Source organism: Spea bombifrons, chromosome 7 (genome assembly GCF_027358695.1).
Source record: "Spea bombifrons isolate aSpeBom1 chromosome 7, aSpeBom1.2.pri, whole genome shotgun sequence".
NCBI lineage: Eukaryota > Metazoa > Chordata > Amphibia > Anura > Pelobatidae > Spea > Spea bombifrons.
This window is the reverse complement of record NC_071093.1, coordinates 18030755-18050738: the sequence shown is the minus strand read 5'-3', so window position 1 is coordinate 18050738 and position 19984 is coordinate 18030755. Positions and strand designations below refer to the sequence as shown.

At 39.7% G+C, this 19984-nt stretch overlaps 1 protein-coding gene across 2 annotated transcripts in view; it reads right to left on the bottom strand.

Annotated features, from left to right (window-relative positions):
- Nucleotides 1-1424: 1424 nt before the first annotated feature.
- The window catches only part of VPS8 (VPS8 subunit of CORVET complex), a 76385-nt gene continuing 57825 nt past the window's right edge, over nucleotides 1425-19984 (bottom strand). The window contains exons 42-46 of one of the 2 annotated variants that reach the window (XM_053470974.1): nucleotides 16674-16754; nucleotides 13881-14050; nucleotides 12391-12559; nucleotides 3368-3448; nucleotides 1425-2175 (exon numbers count right to left, since the gene is read on the bottom strand). In XM_053470974.1, the coding sequence (XP_053326949.1) occupies nucleotides 2026-2175; nucleotides 3368-3448; nucleotides 12391-12559; nucleotides 13881-14050; nucleotides 16674-16754 (651 nt within the window). In that variant the 3' untranslated portion in view covers nucleotides 1425-2025. The remainder of the gene's footprint in view (nucleotides 2176-3367; nucleotides 3449-12390; nucleotides 12560-13880; nucleotides 14051-16673; nucleotides 16755-19984) is intronic. The other variant, XM_053470975.1, reaches the window with a different exon arrangement.

The window sequence follows — 19984 nt, the reverse complement described above, 5'->3', positions numbered from 1 at the left end:
TAACTAAGGAACAAGGAAAGGACATCAAGATAAGAAATTAGCCTGCAATGAAGATTTTACCATAGACTTCACATTCCTTAAGGTAAAATAGTTCCATTTAATCTAAATATTTCCATTTCCATGAAACAAAAACAGAAGAAATCCATACTGGCTGCAAAGCCTCTTTAAGTTCCAAATGCAAATTTTCTAGTATACACATATTCTGTGTTTCTATAAAATCACAGATCAGGTCCCTTTATATTTCTGTGGTGACCCTTTGGAAATTGATTTGACAAGCTATCCAAGCTATTTTCCTGACACCTGATATTCTTAATGCAAGTCAGTTTCAATTATGGCTTAACAAACATTGCAGGGGGGAGTCTAACAAGACCCCCATTTGCATGTACAGACATTTGCAAGTGACCCGCCATTGATACAAATGGGAATGCATTCCTACTACTGATTGGATGCCTCAAGTAACCAATCAATGTCGAGAATTCTCGAACCATGAATGTAAGGTCTTTTATTTATTGATATTTAAAAGAATGCTTCAATATGCATTTTTCTTTTGTGAGACTGTCATGGACCGTAAACTGTCAATCACTTCAAATGGCTTCATTAGATGAACTGAACTTCATCCGCACTGCCATTGAGAATAAGCTTAGTATAGACTTCCCATTTAAATTGACGATTTATCTTCATCTGCTGACTCACGATAGCTATAACATCCTATCCCAGTCAAGTAAAACAGTTTCTCTGACATGAAATATTTTGCCAGGACCTGTTACATTCCACTTCACAATAATGCAGCCTCACGGAAAGGTCTTGGTGATATTAAACGGCATCCGTTATTAATGTGTCCTTCAGGAATACTTAATTTGCTCTGCATCCTTCACATAGGCTCCAGGACAAATAGGAGCTTTGGAAGGTAAGTGGAGGGATGCTTGTAGGAACAGTGCTTCTAGAAAGATCAATTGTTCATGTCAATTACCAGAATATAGTACAAGCTAGCAGTGGTTTTGGCTACCTAGACCTAGAGGGCAAGAACAGGGGGGAACGGGAGCTTTGGCAGGACCTCTGCCGTAAAAAAACACTAGGAAATCAGGCCCCGACATGTGATGCCTCTGTGGGGCTGTCAAAAGGCAGATTTCTGCTCTCTACACCTAGAAAAATTACATTATGAACAACCATGCCTAACCAGCACAGCCTCCACAGCATGTTCAAGTCTGATTACAGATGGACATTGACCTTCTGGTCACCTCTTCAGTATTGCGGCATTAGTACAAATATACCCCTAACATACACGCATAGTTAGGGAAGCTAATTATGTGTAAAATCAGGGTTTTTTTGCATTCTGTTGGGTAAGATTGATCATTACTCTCTTTATGGATTTATTGCTACTTGTTTTTTTTAAATGTAATGAGGAGTTATCAGGCACAGCTCTCTTTTCTAAGAAGGTTAATAGGGCTGTATTCTTACAAGTGACTTCTCACCAAGACAGGCAACCAAGAATCACAAATATCAATGGAATGTACTTATCAAACATGAATATATGAAATAAAATTAGTACATACTGTATAAGTTCATTAACATGAAGGTGTACATAGAAAACATTACATAACTGTAAGGATTGCAGGGAATATGGTTGAGAATTCTCCAGTTTGCTCTCGAATTGAAGTTGTGCATCTAGATATATACCAGTCGGCCTGTCTACATGCATCAATAATCTGGCACAGAGTTCTTGGTCTGCTTGGACAAACATTAAGCATAAAAAAGGATTTGTGCCAAAGATATCGGAGTGTTAACATTAAACTTAACATATTTGAGAGCACACAGAGACATAAAGACTTCTTATACATGTCAACCAATCTTTGAAAAAACTTTGTATTGCCATACACATTCAAATACAGTCCCACATTTCTTTCTTTGGACATTTCCAAACGGTTTGGTCAGACATTAGACCCTCTTTGTTGCAGATAGACCTGTTTTAAAATGGGCCGCTTTCAAACCACTCATTTTGGGCATTGACAGGAGTAGATTTCTTGGTTAGTCATCAATAATTGGAGGGGGGGCAAGGTGCAGCTGAAAGTTCTCATTTTGAAATACGCTGCTTGAGGGAAGGCCTCCCTGAGATGGGTGGTAGCTGCCTGATTTCTCTGGACTTTGAGAACGGCACAGTTCAGTCAGAAGTGCCAACTGCAAGATAGTGGAAAATAAAAGTCAGTTATTAATGAAAAAGAATCCTAAAACAGCATAACACCCAACATTTCATGGTTCGATTGACAGCCTTACAGAACAGTAAAGTGCTGCCCCACGAATGACAAAATACAAGGAAGCACAATATTAGTATCCATTCTGGCTTCTAAAACCCGAACAGGCTGGTAAAATACTTTAAAATGGGGCTTAAAACAGACAGCCAGGACTTTTTTTAGGGAATGGTGAATCACAATGTTTGCTTAACCTATTAATGTTTATTAAGAAAAGTAGCAGCACTTAGTTTGGAAACATTGCGTCTGCCAGCCTGATCACTACCACTAGACATCTGCAAACGCTTCAAGTGCATTCTCCCCTAGCAGTGCAGTAAAGTCCTCTCCTGCCCCAATTTGTGCTCCCTAACCTGCTAATCTAAAGAGCCCAATAAAGTCAACAACATGGACTTATAAGCACTCTAGAGTGTTTCACTTAAAATATGCGTTTTTTGCGTTTAGTCAAACTCATATAAAATAAATAATGCATGTAGTATTATGTGTAACGTTTTAGAATATATTTCAGCTAGTGTAGCCAAAAAAAAATATCAACTATGCTCATGCGACCATTTGCAATGCAAAATTTGCTTACTGCAAAAATGGTATGTGTGTGAATTTCTTCCTTGTGGAATATAAGCATTTCCTGAATAGTAGAATGTAAGATTGAGGTGCTAGTTCTGTAGGACCAAAGGGAGGTTTTTTACAATGGAAATGTATGGTGAGCTGTTATACAAGGTTTTTACCAGTTACCATCACCCACAACTACTTTAAACTGTGCATCTATTCCTGGTAAAAAGGGACATTTAAATGGGTTTCTGTAATTCAATAAGAGAGAATGTTCATTCTTGAAATAATCACACAAAACAACTCATCTTAGGGGCTTTAAGTGTTCTGGGCCACAGAGTAAACTTATTTACATTACTTCTAAAGAAAAATAATGTTTTTTTTGTTTGTTTTTAAGGCCACAAAGTAACCACAAAATTAGACCTGATATAAATCCTGAGGTTCTATTTTGAAAATCTAAAACGGTTTGTTTTCTGCCATAGACTATTAACAAAGATGCCCCATTTGTGAACAGACCACCCATAAACAAATCTGTAAAGATATATTAGAGCAATGGAGACATATATATGTTACTGTACCCGTGATGTTCCTTTATATAGACGGCAGAGCTGGTCAAATGCCTGCAGCTGTTGCGGGTCTAAGATGGAGCCACAGCTTGACTAGAAAAACAATACATATTGTTGTATTCATTTACTCTGGATTTGTGATAACTAACTATGTAAAATGTGGAATTTAAGAACTCATTAATTGTTTCAGATTGTCTGTCACTGATGTATGTAAACAAATTCACTAAATTTCTGTGTAACCATAAGTCTCTTTTTTGTTTTTTGATGCCCAGGTTTAATTTAGGTATCATTTTGTATCCACATCCTGGTGGCTATCTGGGAAGCCCCATCACCCCACTTAACATACTGTGAAACTGCATGTAATTATTTCTCCTTAACTGTTTACACCATCACCCTCCACATCATGCTCCTTCCCAGATGAAAGACAAATATGGTTTTCCTTGTTGTCATGGAAATTGTTTTTTTCTTTATCTTAATGCCAGTCTTTTTTTCTCTCAGGTTCACTCTATGGCTTCTGTCTTTGTCCAATACTCACATATGACTCCAGACATGAGGACACCTTGAAAAGGCATGAGTGGATTCTGCAGAATGCTCCCAAATGCATTTGGCTCTGCCCCTCCCTGCAGCTATTTTCCATGTACAAGATGTGTTTAGCTGAAAACATGGTAATCTCGGGGTACCGCTGCAGGCGGGTGACTGTTCAGATTTAAATGCATTTCTGCTACTGATTGGCTGACTTACTATCTTTACTATTATTAACTTACGAAGTCTGTGAAATATTGTGGTTAGATCGATAATATGAGTAAATACAATGTTATTTATTCTCTCTCTCTAAATATATGTAATTATAGAATCATTTTAATATATAAATATTCATACATATACATTTATCATGTTAGATATTTTTAAAATAGAATATTTATGACCCACATATTTTTTTTAAATTAATTTATGAATAACGACGGAGATTTTTGTGTCAGAACATCTGCCAGTTTGCATTTTTTTTACATTCCTTGAAGGTTTTCTGCAGTAAGAGCATGTTCTAATAAAACACAATAGTAAACAAGACCAGGCAAAGGCAGTTTCAGCAGCTCTGTAATTATTCTGTCTTTGTTGGCATTCTGGATTGCTTTTCTAGAAGCGCAAAAAAGTGGTCATGGGGTCACATTGTATGGTGTTTGGGTGGGTGCATATATATATATATATATATATATAAAAAAAAAAAAAAGCCAGAAGGCTTGTTTTTCCCTCAGAAATCTCATGGTGCTGCCCCAACCACAAGGGATTCTGGGTATGCACATGCAAATAAGGTCAACAATTATCACCTTTTGCTTCTTTATCCACTTTATACATAGATCCCTCCCTTGAGAGTATGTTTTGTCCATTAAGGACAAAACAGCTGTCCATGAGTGGTGATCTTGCTATTGCACCTCTTACCCGAGTTTTGTCTAAAGGCTGTCCTGTACAGCGGGCAATTACTGTACAGCGGGCAGACCAGGCCACCTTCCTCTATTGCTCTGTGGTCCAGTTCATATGCTCAAGTGCTTTTGGCAGCAGACAGCAGTCAGCATGGGCACCCTGGCAGCCCCATACGCAACAAACTGAGATGCACTGTGTGTTCTGACACTATTCTATGGGAAACAGCATGAACTTTTCCAGCAATTTGAGATACAGTAGCTTGTCTGTGGGATTTGACCACACAGGCCAGCCTTCACCCCCACGTGCATCAATGAGCCTTGGCCGCCCATGACCCTGTTGCAGCTTCTCCTTCCTTGGACCACTGGGAACACCCCATAAGAGCTGCAGTTTTGAAGATGCTCTGATCCAGTCGTCTAGCCATGACAATTTGGCCCTTGTCAAAGTCGCTCAGATCCTTATGCTTGCCCATTTTTCCTGCTTCTAGCACATCAGGACAAAATGCTCACTTGCTGACCGGTGCCATGATAACAAAATTATCAGTGGTCATAATGTTATGGGTAATCAGTGTGTGTGTAGAGAATCACATTGTTATGATAGGACATTGGTCTTTCAGATATAACAAAGTAAATTACTTTTCTAAAAAAAATACTGTAACTACAAAAAAAAATAAAAAATCAGCTGTGTGTTGTTTGTTCTCACATGTTTACCAACATTGAAATCACAAAGACGTCCCTCTTTAAGGAGCATGGCCAGCAGTACAGTGCCTTGGGGGACCTGGTACTGCTAGAACTGTTTATAGTTGAGCATCGTATCAGTAATTGATATATATATGCTAGTGGCTATTTGCTGTGATAAATGAAAAACAATCCTGTTAGGAGACCTTTTTTGCTATAAAACCATGCTGGAAAATAATTTTAAAAGAGATTTCACATTATGTAATTATTCGATGGAGTTGAGGTCAGGGCTCTGAGCCAGCAAGTCACTTTCTTCCACACCAAACTCATCTAACCATATTTTTATGGACCTGGGGCACATGCTGGAATAGAAAACCAAACTGTTCACCAAACTGTTCCCACAAAGTTGGAAGCATGTCTTGGTCTTGTAGCATTAAGATTTCCCTTCACTGGAAGTAAGGGGCCTAGCCCAATTCCTAATTTCAGTAATTAAGAGATGTGCCCCAATACTTTTGTCCATATAGTGGTGTACAAAGCAAGATCCACAAAGACATAGTTGGATAAGTTTGGTGTGGAAGAACTTGACTGGCCCGCACAGAGCCATGACCTCAACCCCATGGAACACCTTTGAGATAAACAGGAATGGCGATTGCAAGCCAGACCTTCTTGTCCAAAATCAGTGCCTGACCTAACAAATGTTCTACTGGATGAATGGGTAAACATTTCCACAGAAACATTCCAAAATCTTGTAAAAAGCCTTTGCAGAAGAGTGGAAGCTGTTATAGCTACAAGGGAGGGGACCAACTACATAAGTATCTATGTATTTAGAATGCAATATCATACAACCTTGTTGGTGTAATGGCTAGGTTTCCTAATACTTTTGCCCATATAGTGTACATCACATAAGCCATCATATTAAAATGTAACTATTCTCACTTTCCTTGTGGATTCCTCCCTGGACAGGTGGGACAAGGCACCTTTTACCTATTTAAACAAAAACAAACAAAAAAACACAGGAAGTGATTACACATCAACCACAAACAGCAGACATATACATTGATCAAGAGGATATTATCTACTACTATACTATACTGGGGGCACAAATAATCCCTTATAAAGTAACTTGTGTAAAGGGGTCTGCGTACATTGGTGACATATAGACATATCGTATGTAACTAACATTTTTACCATGAAATTTTTTGATGGCAAAAAGGTTAATGCAACAGTGCCTGGATTCTGGAAGTATATAGCATGGATCACAATGTAGTGGTAGTTGAGTAATGCATTACCCTCCCTTCACTGCCATCATTCAGTGGAAGATTCTCCAATGTTCTGCCCAATACAGCAGGCACCCATGGCCAAAAAGGTTGTTAACTAAAAGATTAAATGATTATGTGCAAATGTCCCACTATAAAAGTGGGTCCAATGTTTAAATCAAGTGTCTCTCAACACTCCTATATCCTCCATTTTACATAATTCCCAAGCTTCACACCATAAGAATAAAAAACATATGTATAATACATGTTTAATCACAATATTTAACAATACATTTGGATTGTAAAATTTTCAAGAAAATTAATAGTTCATAATACTTAATATAAATACATACAAGTAGAACAGATTAAAACAAAAAGGCAGATCCTGTGTGAGCTTCCCCATTGTTTTGGTAGCCCCTTCTAATTTTTCACAAAACAGGAAACAATACATGAATTTTAGTCTAGGGCTTTAGAGATAGAGTGACTGTTAGAAATGCGCAAATGACTTTTGTGATTAAAGTCCTGCTTTTGCAAGACAATGACAATTCTTTCCTGGAGTATGTAGAAAAAGTTGAATGTGCACACTTTTTAGATCACTTTCATGCAGAGTTGAAAAGTTTCTATAAACCTACCAGTGGCTGCTATATACATACAGCATATAAATTGTGATATCAAGCACTCCATAGCCAGAACACATGTGGTATACACACAGGCCCGCCCACACACACATACACTTAACTATACACACACATGTAACCACACATTCACAAACACATCCAGACAGACACACTCACACATAGACAAACATGCTAACATACCCAGGCACACATGATATCCTACCCAGGAACACACAAACAGAGGAAGACACAAGTACGTACACATACACACACACATCCCCATACAGACACAGACACATTATTATACTCATGCAGACACAAAAACCCAGAGACACACGCGTACCCATAAACACACACCAAACCAAACCTGCTAACTCTTTATAGACTTAGGGAAATGTTTTAAAAGTTTGTGGACATATCTCCAATTTTCTAGCTACAAAGAAACAGATACCGTCAATAAAAGGAAGTTGACTTTCAGAGCGTCTATTTATGAAGGTTTTAATCTCTTACTTTTTCATGAGATTCAGGCACAAAAGAGTGACAAAACACACTGTGAGCAGCAGGGAGAAGTGATAAAGAAATAACAATTGCTTCGATAGGATCTAATTGCAGGCTGTGTGAAAATTGTGAAAAGTGAGTCAAATAATTCACGCAAATACTCAGCTGAGCTTGATGGCAGAAATAATTAACACTCTCCCTGCTAGATGTATCTGTCATATAACACACAGTGCTATATCTGTGAAATGGGACCTGTGAAATAAACACATTTATCCAAAGATGTTCAGTTAAAGACAGAGGGAGACAGGGAAGAAGGCTACACTGCAAAGGTATTAAACAGCCAGTGTTTTAGCATATTACAAGACATGCACAAATAAATACACTACAGACCTGCCAATGTGGATGAATTGTGTAATCGAGGTGAAGTAGAGGTGATAAATAAACAATCATGAAATACAGATATGACAGAGTCACTTAAGATAAATTAACCTTAAACAGGGGTAAGAAGGTCACCAATACTCCTGACACTAGCAGGAACCCTAAAGTGGCAGTTTATTGTCCCTGAAACCCCATGCTGCAGATGAATGCATATAAAAGTACCATGAGTACTTTAACCCCTTAAGGACCAGGCTGTTTTTTTGTACCCTTCGTGACCAAGGCTGGTAACACTTTTGCTCGTGGTGAGCTGTAATTTTCTCATCTCCTATTTTGAGTACCCACACAAGTTATATGTTGGTTTTTTTTCAGGACAAGAAGGGCTTTCTTCAGATACCATTTTAAGTCATATCATCTAATTTCCTAAAAAAAAAAAAGCACTTTTTCTCACTTTTATTTGAAAAATCTTATATTAGTTTACAAAAGCTAATGAAAAAAATGGCTAAATAGATTCTACTTGTTGTTCTGATTAAAGAAATACCCACTTGTCATACAGAGCCTGTGTTGGGCTAACGCAGGGGTTTGGCATTGGAAGGGTTAACCTAGCCAGATGTGTTTTACAACCAGCAGCTTGCCCTCTTAAGCCACTCAGACTGACCAACACCTTGTTCATACCAGAGCTATGCCATAAATTCATTGAGGTTCAGCCTCAGTGATCATTAGTGGTAACTCCCCTATGATATGGAATTGAGAGTGATGGTCTTCTATGCTGGGTTTGGGTCATCTTGAGGAGACATTGGGATCTGTCAATCTTAACAAATGTTAAGATGTAGTTTCATATGTGCGTTGATACTAAGGGCTAGACCTGGGACGTCTCTCTCTGTGACACTGGAGGGGAGGAACATCTCACCAGTGGATAACCTCTCCTGGAACATTTCACTGAAAATCCTCAAACTCAACAAGGACATTGAGGTTCCCACAGATGACCAATATCGTTTTTTTATAATTAGGTTTTTCTGTGTTTCTCCTTGTTTTATCTTTACAAACTGTATTATATACTCTGTGTTTAAATCACCTTGGTTCATATCATTTTGTACGTAAGCACTGTGACATTGGTCAAATTAAACTACATATTAATCCAGTTTCTGTCTCTGTGTTCTAACCGAACTCTACCTTCTGAGAAAACCAGATTAAACCACGTTACTTTATTATTTTACTTAAATTAGGTTTTATACATTTTGATCCGTTCAGTGTGGTACTGGGCGTTACCGAAGCGGCCATAAGGTGTAGTCAGCTGAAAATAAAGTATTTTCTCGATTATAAGACAAGGTTTTTTTCAGAGCAAATGCTCAAATAGAGGTCTGACTACAAGACTAAGATCCAGATCCCCCGCAGCTTTGTAGGGAACCTGGATCCTCCTCTCTGGCAGGCGGTGGGCCGGTGCCGGCACTTCCTCTGGGGCTTCTATGACAGAGTGCCGACATCACATGACCTTCCGGTGCTCAGTCATAGAAGCCCCAGAGGAAGTACCCACTAGCGGCATCCCACAGACCTCCACCAGCTGCCCTACTAGACACCAGGGAGTCTGAAGCACGGGGTCTAGGGACAAGTCTAGGGATGCACTGGTAAGTCAGGGGGAGGGTAAGAGTGGCATGGGGGGTATAATGGTTTTCTCGAGGCAGAGTGGCATATAGGTGGTTAAAAGGCATAACAGGGAGGCATAGTGGCATATGGGGTGTATAAGGCATATCTGGGGTAGAGAGTGGAAATAGGGGGTTTAAAAAGGATGTCAGGGAGGCAGAGTGGCATGTAGGGGTGTATAAGGCATATCTGGTGGCAGAGTGGCTTATTAGGGAGGCAGAGCTGCATATAGGGGTAAAGGCATTTCTGGGGGGCAGAGTGGCATATAAGGGGGTATAAGGCATATCTGGGGGGCAGATGTGGAGAACTGGGGCAAATAAAAGGAAAACAACAACAACAAAAAAAAAACATTCCTCTCAATCATAGTTTTTATTAACCCCTTCCGTACCTGTGACGTACCTGGTACTTCCTGGTTGGGTGTCACCCACGGACAGGGACGTTCCAGGTACATCATCGATGATGCGCAATCCAGCGTCGCTATGGACGCTGGGATCGCGAGGGGTGTCCCCAGCGATCTGCAGCAGCCACTTCCCATCAATTCCGTGCACGTGATCGCTTTGAAGCGAATCACAAGCACGGAATTAAAATATTTAAATAAAACTAGGGTCTTCAAGGTCCTGAAGGGGTTAAATATGAAAAGATTGTTTACATGTGAATTAATATTTACTAGTAAAACTATTTTTCCCTATAGGGTAGGCTTTTTCTTTTTTTCCTAAATGAATATTCCAATTTTGGGGGGTAATTGAGCAGATACGGTATTACTAATCACATTGAGATTTGAAAGCTGGGCTTCATTGACTTGCATGGTTGAATTCATTACCTATATAAGTGCAGAGTCTGGAAAAACCCTCTTGGAAACTTGTTTATTTATTTTTTATTGTTTATCTGAGAGGGAAAATCTTTGGCACTGGCGCTTGTGACCATTCTCCGGAGGGGGTCACAGTGCATCCTGGGGTGGGTGTTCATTGTCGCTGAATGCCTCCCTATTGAGGCATTTTACCAACACAATTGAAGCTTAGAAGGCGATCACTGATCGCCTCCTAAACTCTTTTAAAACGGGGGTCCGCTGGCATACAGTGCATGGCGGACATTGATGCCCTGATGACGATCTCGGTGTTGCTGAATGCCTCAACACAGAGGCATTATAGCAACACTGTTTAAGCAAAGAAAGCAATCATAGGCACGTCACTGGTCTAACGCACACGCTTCCGCGTAAACATCTATGCTCAAACGCACCCTTTCACGTAAACATCTATGCTCACACACACACCCTTTCACGTAAACATCTGTGCTCACACACACTTCCACGTAAATATCTGTGCTCACACACACTTCCACGTAAACATCTGTGCTCACACACAAACCCTTCCACGTAAACACCTGTGCTCACACATACACTTCCACATAAACACCTATCCTCATACACATACATTTACACATCCATTATCATACACACCTGTGCTCACATACAAACATTTATACATGCATGCTCACACATACACATTCATCCTTACACACACACTTACACATCCATGCTCACATATAATTATATGATTAGGAATTAGATGGCTCAAACATCTTGATCAAGTTTAATCATATGTCTATTAATACCTCTTTTAAACAAGTACTTTTCCTGATAAACATTAAAGGATAGGTTCAGTTTTATGTGTGATCACCAATTGCACCATTCATCAGAATTCTCTGAGAAACATGGGCCATGTCAGCCTCCAAGAAGTGCTGACTAACTAATCCTGAACAGATACACTCCTGAATAACAAAGGGTCTTGGCTATAAAACTAAGCAAGGAAAATCTAAGTAGGACCTAGGTCAGATTCCCAGAAATATTTGGAGATAATTGCTGATGACAACTCTAAGATGTTGTTCAGAATAGTTCTCAGTACATTATTTTAGTCAAGGCAAACACAGTTTTACTGAGCGATAAAGTTCATTCCCTCACAAATGATTAACAAACTTCAATATTAATATAATGTTCGGCTTTACACCTTAAAAACCATGACTGGTCAATTAAAATCACTACTGCAAAGTTGTTGAACTACTTGCTACAAATGTAATAATTTTAAGTGTCTTGGGTTTTACACCACCTTAGTCATTATCAAATAATCCATCAATAGATAAGCATCATTATTTAGTATATATATTTTTTTAATTTAAATACTTTGTGTAATTACTAGGTTAACAAATTTAACTTTTTATAATGATTTCAACACATTTAGATTATTGCGAGACTAAATCAGAGACTAAATGTACACATTTTCATAGCTAATTTAAAATCTACCAAATTTGTCAATAATTTGACTCTTACTTCGAGGTCTGCTTTCACAAGGAATCAGCTGTGATATACATGTGCTAAATGTTTACATGGCTTTGGGTAGTTTACCACTCATTATTTGGATTTAAGTCCATCTGCTTCTTGGTGTGCATTAATGTAGCAGATATTTTTCTTTTGTTTGTTTCTAAAAGTCAACTTTTAAGATCAATTAAACTGGTAATGCACAACAGAAGTGTGACACTTCTCCTGTCTGGGTACTGCTTACCTGCACCAAAGATGGCATTCTCCCTTTACTTACTGCTGTGCCTGGTTGGCACCCAACTTGGATTTTGCTGCTTGAGCTGCACCGAAAGCAGATCCATTGGCTCTGTTCACCTGCATCAACCTTGCAGTTTTTCCCCAGAAGACAGAGTGAGTGGTACAAGTGACCACAGCTGCAGAACACATATAGGTTACAACCCTTCGGAATCAACTCCTGACCTACAGAGCCCTTAACAACTCTGCACCCCCTTATTTTTCAAGCCATATGAACGGCCAACAACCTTGTAGAATTATTCTGACTCAACCAACTTATCTCCTACTGTTTCATACCTCCTCAACCACTGACTACATTGCAAGCTCGCAAAAGAGCAGGCCCTCTTCTCCTTTTGTATCAGTCAGGATGCACCTATATATATCGGTGGCCAAAAAGGGGATTATCGGCAAAATGCAGAAATAAAAAAATGTCAGAAAATAATCGTCCGCAGGTGCCAGGCCGCTTGCCTATGTGTTGCTCTGCGCAGGCAGCGTCTTTTGTACCGGCCAGGGGAAGAAAAACCCAGCATGAATTTATGTCACATGACTCTGTGCCGTTCCTTCTTCAGCGCAGGGGGGGCTCAAGAGAGGTCTATGAGTTCAGGTAAGGGGGTGGGGGAGGGTTATGAGCAAGTATGCGTGATTAAGGGAATGAATAAGAGTATGAGTATATGAATGAGTGATAGCATGGATATTAATAGCAACAATATTAACAAATATATATATATATATTATAACAGCAACCACACTATCATGACCAGGCAACCAGTACATGCTAGAACCTGGGCATGATAGGAGTGCGATTGCTGTTAGTAATCATACTCCTATCATGCTAAGTCGGCCAGTACATGCTGGAATCTGGGTATGCCTGGGCATGATAGGAGTGTGATTGCTGTTAACAATCACATATATACATATACAGATCAAACCCATTTGATCCATCTAGCCTGCCTATTTTTTCTTGCTATAAGGACTCTTAACAAGTTCTAGGCAGATTTCCTCTCGATAAAGTAAAACTTCCTTACATTACATCAAAACACCTAACCCTCTAGTTTTAGATTACGACATCTTGTTCTAACAATTCTCCTCTTCTGAGATATGGGATAAGATCTATAAAGGATATCCTACATTATGTATGAAGGCTAACCACCACTATTGCTTAGGCATCCTGGAAAAATAAGGCCCCTGTCAGGTGTCACAGTAATTAATATTGCACCACACACAACTGTAGTTCCCTATATTATGAGTATGTGTAGTTATGGAAAAAAAACAGGGTTTTAAATGTGATACGCCACGTGTTCCATAGGACAACATGTAAAATTTGAGGAGGGGTGATTTGTAAAGTTTGCTTAATGGGCACATTCGTGGTTCAAGGTACAACATGTTTTTCAACTAATCATATTGTCAGCACAAAATATGATTAAATATTTGTCAGCCTAATAGACCCTAGATTATAACTACCTGAAGACAATGATCTCGTCGGAAGCTTCCTGCCTTCTCTTGTACTGTTGCAAACACACACAGCAGTAGTCTTGCTTGGGAACCAGTGCCCTTGCAATTGAAGATTTGAGATTGCGAAGTGACCAGTGCAGGTCCTGGTTCAATAGATTGGTGGTAGTTTCCAGTAATGTCTGAATGGGAAGATCCAAAAAGACAACAGAATTAGAGGACAACCTACAGTGATCTGTTTAGACAGCAGATATTAGGAGGCACTGGACTTTTTCTAGGACACTCTTAGTTTTTACATGTGGCTCATCACCAACGACAGTGGTACCTTGAAGTACAGTATTTGGTAGGTATAAATGCATTACACTTTTTTTTATTTATTTACACTAGCAGATTCATTAGTGATGTTACAAAAGGGGAGAGTGGGAATGAACAACAACATTAAAATTGACAGTTTTCTATGTTAACAAAAACATACCTGGGAACTCTCCGGGTTTGACCCGGAGATTGCCGGGTGAGAGCTGCTCCTCCGGGTCACGGGAGCGGGGTCTTGACACGCCCCGCTCCCCGTCCATTTTTTCCATTAAACGGGGGTGTTTCGCCCCCAACGTCAGCAGGAACTCCCCCGACATCAGCAGGACCGCCCACCGCTGGCGGGGGACCGCCCACCGACGTCAGCGGGACTGCTCACCAACTGGGGTCCCGCTGACGTCAGTGTGCAGTCCTGGTCACGTCCTGCAAGGGAAGGCTCTGGGTAGCCAGAGCCGAGAAGTTCCCAGGTATGCAAAAACACATTCGGATACGCTGGTATGTAAGTAGAAGAGGTTGAGAGGAATGAGACAGGAGGGGGACTGTTTGGGTAAGGATGATTTGATTGTGGTGAGTGTGATGTGAAAAAGTCAGACTGCAAGAGAGGTCCAAGCAGATAGGTAAGGAGTGACCTTTAATTTTGCTGGTAAAGGAATTGTTAGTAATTGTGGTGAGGGCTGTCTCAGAAGAGCATGTCAGGGCATTAAATAAGCTTAGAAAGCGATCAAAGGTCGCGTTCTTCGCTTAAACGGTGTTGTTGTAGTGCCTCCTCATCAACACCGAAATCTGGCAAAGAGACCCAGTGTGATCCCTCCCTGGGGATACCAGATTTAAAAGATTTTGTCTCTCACAAGATGGCAGGGCCCCTTAAAAAATAACCAACTTTCCAAGAGGGTCTCTCCAGACACTATGGAGAACGCTGGGCTCCCCCCTGCAGGTTAAATACAGGTACCACATTCAGCCGTGCAGGTCAATGGAGCTCAGCTTTCCAATCACAGTGTTAAAAAAATAAATAATTTGGCAACATGTAAACATAAATCATGTATTCTATTCCATAAATTTATATGGATTCAAATTCAGGATCTATCATTATGCAGGGTACTAGATGTGTTGCTAAGCTGAATCATATCAAAATCTGACTCAGTGTCAGTGGCATATGCCTCTTCAGTGGTATACAAACTGTTCATTTTCTAACTATAGGAACAAAGCAGCTATCTTTTTTTATCCCTATCTAAAAAAAAAAAAAAGAGAGACACAGTAGAAACACTATATCACAGTCCTCTGTCTCGCACTAACGCATGATCACAAGTGAGAAGGACAAAGGCAGAGAATACACATTGCATTTGTCATCTTAAACATGCGTGCATATAATTTGCATACATGTAAATAAAGAGGACTGGCTGTAGACTGGTCATGAAAGGTTAAAGTTTAAATGAGTGAATGATCTGTGAATTAAGCAGAATACCTTGCTTCCCCAGGGCACTAAAAGAAAAGTTGTTCACGCGGACCGCGAGCAACACAGAGGGAAGCAGGGGCCCCTGTGAGCAGCACAGATAAATCTGCAGTTCAGGTAAGCAGGTGGAGGAGGGTGCATGAATGAGTATCTGATTCAGTGAATGAATATCGGAATGAGGGAATATTTGTGAATGAGTATCTGTGGATGAGGAAATGAATGAGTATCTGTGGATGAAAGACATGCGTCCAAGTTCAGCCTTTCCTATATCTGTTAATGAGTGAGTATGTGTGTGATAGCATGGATGTGTAAGTGGGGGGCATGCCACAGGGGGGCTGCTGGTTTGGGGCAACTCTGCCACAGGGAGGCTGTTGGTTTGGGGCAACACTGCCACAGGGAGGCTGTTGGTTTGGGGCAATGCTGCCACAGGGGGGCTGTTGGTTTGGGGCAAAGATGGCAATTCCTATGCTTCCAATCTGGGTGCTAGGCAGGTCCTGTGGATGTACTCTGGGTGCCAAGGCTGAAGTGATACTAAAGGGGAGAGGCTTGCTGGGTGGCATTCATTCACAATGTGGAACTGGCTGGGGGCAATACACAAGGCTGTGGGGGCAATGGGGCATTCATTCACAATCAGGCTGGCTGGGGGCATCACATAAATCAATACTTAAGAGGGGGGCTGTCTGGTGAGATAAATATACAACGTAGGGCTAATTTTTAAGTTGATCATTTTATATGGCCCGCGAATGATGTTATAAATATCCAAATGGTGCTTGGCAGAAAAAATGGTTCCCTACCCCTGCATTAAAGGATTGACAAGATCAGTATATACTACATACATGAAGCAGAGGTTTCACCCACAGCCTTTAACAATTACAAATAACCCAGCCAGGGTGAACCAAGTGTTACACCTTTGAAAGCAGCAGGCTATGGAGGCAGTTAACGTGAGGTAAAGGAAGGTTCAGGTAAAGACAAGGTTAAAGCGTGTTATAGGCATTAACAGCATTATACAATTACAATACAAACAAAGGCAAACAAATACAATTTACCCTTTCATAATTAAAGGTGTCTAGCATTCCTAAAACCAGGCCTTGTATTTCTCCCAACTTTCCTCTTCCATACACAGGATCCTGGAAATAATAAAACACATACATTATCATTTTCTGCTTAATCCCGTCATATTTTCCTTGATTCAAAGGATTATATAGTTTGTGCCTAAAATGCAAACACGCATTACAAATTACATTTCTGTAGCAATGTCACAAAAAGGAAGAGTGAATATTGACAAGATTAAAAGTGACAATATAAAAAATTGAAGACAAAGTGCTGTGCACCACAGTGTTCCACAGCCGCCATACAATGCTTTTAGGTCACGTAGAGAGCACAGATGCCGTGGAGGGGAGCGGCTGGGGGCACTGCCATGGGTCAGGCCTGCCGCCGCTCCCAAGATATACATGTCACTGCCTGTATGCATTTGCCCTTTTCCATACCCTCCCCCAGCTTGCAGGTGATGTGTTTGGCCGAACATATTTCTCAGCGTGTGATACACTCACCCCAAGTTCCAGAGCTGGGTCTGGGAATGCTACATTACTACATTATATAATTTAGGTTTCAATTCAAGGGAGTTAAAATACATCCGAGAACACAGAATTTGCATCTTCAATTGACCAGGAAATGTTGATACATGTACACAAATTCACCAAAAATATTCTTAAACCTTTCATTAACATGATCACTAGAATCTGGTAATTAAGAGTATGTTGATCACAATCTGTATTTTATTTATGTAAAATATTGTAACAGCATTTAGGCAGAGTAGATGTGACCATTGCCATCAAGTTTCAAGTGCATCTGCTAATCTTATTAAAGTATGTCCTGTTTCAGCATCAAAATACGTGAAACTAAGATGGATTCTGGAAACCCACTTATGGAAAAAAAATTGTATAATTTTCCGACCAGCACTTTGTTGCCAAGAACCTGAATTAACATATCAGTGAACAATAGCCTATGGTTTCTACCACTGCCTGTCGATATTTGCTGAACAGCCACAAAGTGGTTAAATCTCTATGCGCTTGCGATCACATCACTTCAGAGCTTCCATGAAATATGCATGAAATGGTGGCCCAGTTTTCAAAGAGACTCTCTGAAACATCTGCATCCTGCAGGAAAACAAGCCAGGGGCATGCAGAAAGGCAGGCAGCAGCAGATGTGCCTACTGATATATCTATTATTTAACCTCTTTTGCATGAAGCTCTTACATTACTCTTTAAGGTGACAAGTTGTCCCTTGGGGACAAAAAACTGCATCATACAGGGGATTAATGATTGAAATGTGACCCTGAGGTGTACATTTCCCATAAGCATCACTGGGTGATCTGCTGGCCCAAGGTCAGCTTCATGTTGAAAGTTAGAATTCGTATCCCCCACACATCTGGGCAGCATTGGCATCCATCAAGGTATATGTGGGCTAGTTAATAGAAAATTAACCTTGTGGTCACATACATCCTTCTAATGCTAAGTGTTTAAGTATCTCAGAAGAGAAATACATTATTCATAAATAGCCCCCCTGACAAAAAATGCCCAACTTGGAAACATACAGAGAATAGATATATTTGTTTCTGCAGTTTAACTTGGAGTATAGAAAGGTGTTATTAAGAGAGGTGCAGCTTTAAACTACTAATGTGTCCCCCCCCCTGCATTAACTGGAATCTCTATCAGCGTAAGAAGCAGGTCGACATTGAATGCATTAATGTAAAGCTTTGATGTCCTATAGCAATAAAAACCTTTTTCACGGTAGAAGCAATCCATAAACACAAGTTATTAAACAGGATCAGATAATTAAAATTATAATATAAAGAACTGTGATACTAGGATTCAGCGAATCCCACTGGTGAATGAAATGGAAGACATGTTTCTGTAAGCATGCAGTAATAGTCCAATCCCGAAATGTTTCCCAAATTCAGTCTCAGCCAGCCAGTTGTTCTCAATTTAACTACTTATATTACACACTTGAACCAGTTATAAGTGCCTATGAAAGATCCAGTTGCGATATACACACCCAGATGCAATTTCATAGAAGAAAAATTGTAGATAATCATAATGACATATTTTTGGCATGTTTCAGTGTACATTTAAAGATAAATCCTTCTTTAAAAAAACATTGATTCTCTCAGGCAGAAGGGCTTTCTTTCAACTTGCAGGACCCTACTTACCTTTGGTTTCTGTAAATCAAAATTGTTAAGTACTACATGTTATGTTCTGTTAATCCATTGTACAGCACTGTAGGGTATGATGGCACAATATACGGTAAATCAATTAATAATAGTAATCTGATGAATGCAGGCTAGATTTACCCAATTGTCACATTTGGGTCTCTTAATCCAAATGTTCAGATAACTATTCAGTTTCATACAGGAAAAGAAGAGACTGATCCTCTTAAATTAACAGTATGTTCAAAAATCCAAATGAAAAATTAAATACAACATTTAAATGATTTAATCCTCTAACTAAAAATTTAAGTTCCAATAGAAAATAAAATGTAATACCATGATTGCTTGATTATGCTGCAATCAGATAGTTATTGTGTGGAAAAGTTGCCATAGAAACATGAACCTTTTTAAGGAGTTGTGTTATACGACATATGTAAAGCTTATACGAAGAAATGACACATATGCAGTTTCCAAATGAACTGTGCCTTGCTCTTCTCTTAATCACGCTTTAGTTTGCGTCTCATTTAACTGTTGAGTATACAGCCTCACAGATTCTCAGTGATAGATGGGGGAAATGCTCTGTCTCTATTTTATTCCTTGGAGAGTTTGACAACGTTGCTCATTAAATGGCGATGAGGCACAGTTTTGGTCCCAAGATTGCTCTTTAGAAGTAAGGCTTGCTTGTCTCACCTACATAAAGAGTCATTAATCCAAAAACAATTGAATACTAGACAGGGAAATTTACGGTTCCAGGTTCTGTTGGTTGAAACCTCCTATCATGGCAGACAATGGCTGTATCAAGCAACCCCTCTACACCTATGAAACTGGACAGAGCCAAGAGAAATTCTGTTTATTTAGTTCTAGTTTTGTACCCTTTGAATGTATTTGTATATATAAGAAGTGCTGCATAAAATTATTGGCACTATACAAATATATATATATATATACACACATACATACATACATACATACATTCGCACTATATGGACAATATATATATATATATGTCACTATGGACCTTGCTTTGTGCACTGGTGCACAGTCATGCTGGAGTAGAAAAGGGCCATCCCCAAACAGTTTCCACAAAATTGGGCACATAGCATTGTGCAAAATGTCTTGGTATGCTGAAGTGGACAGCATAAATTCCACGCT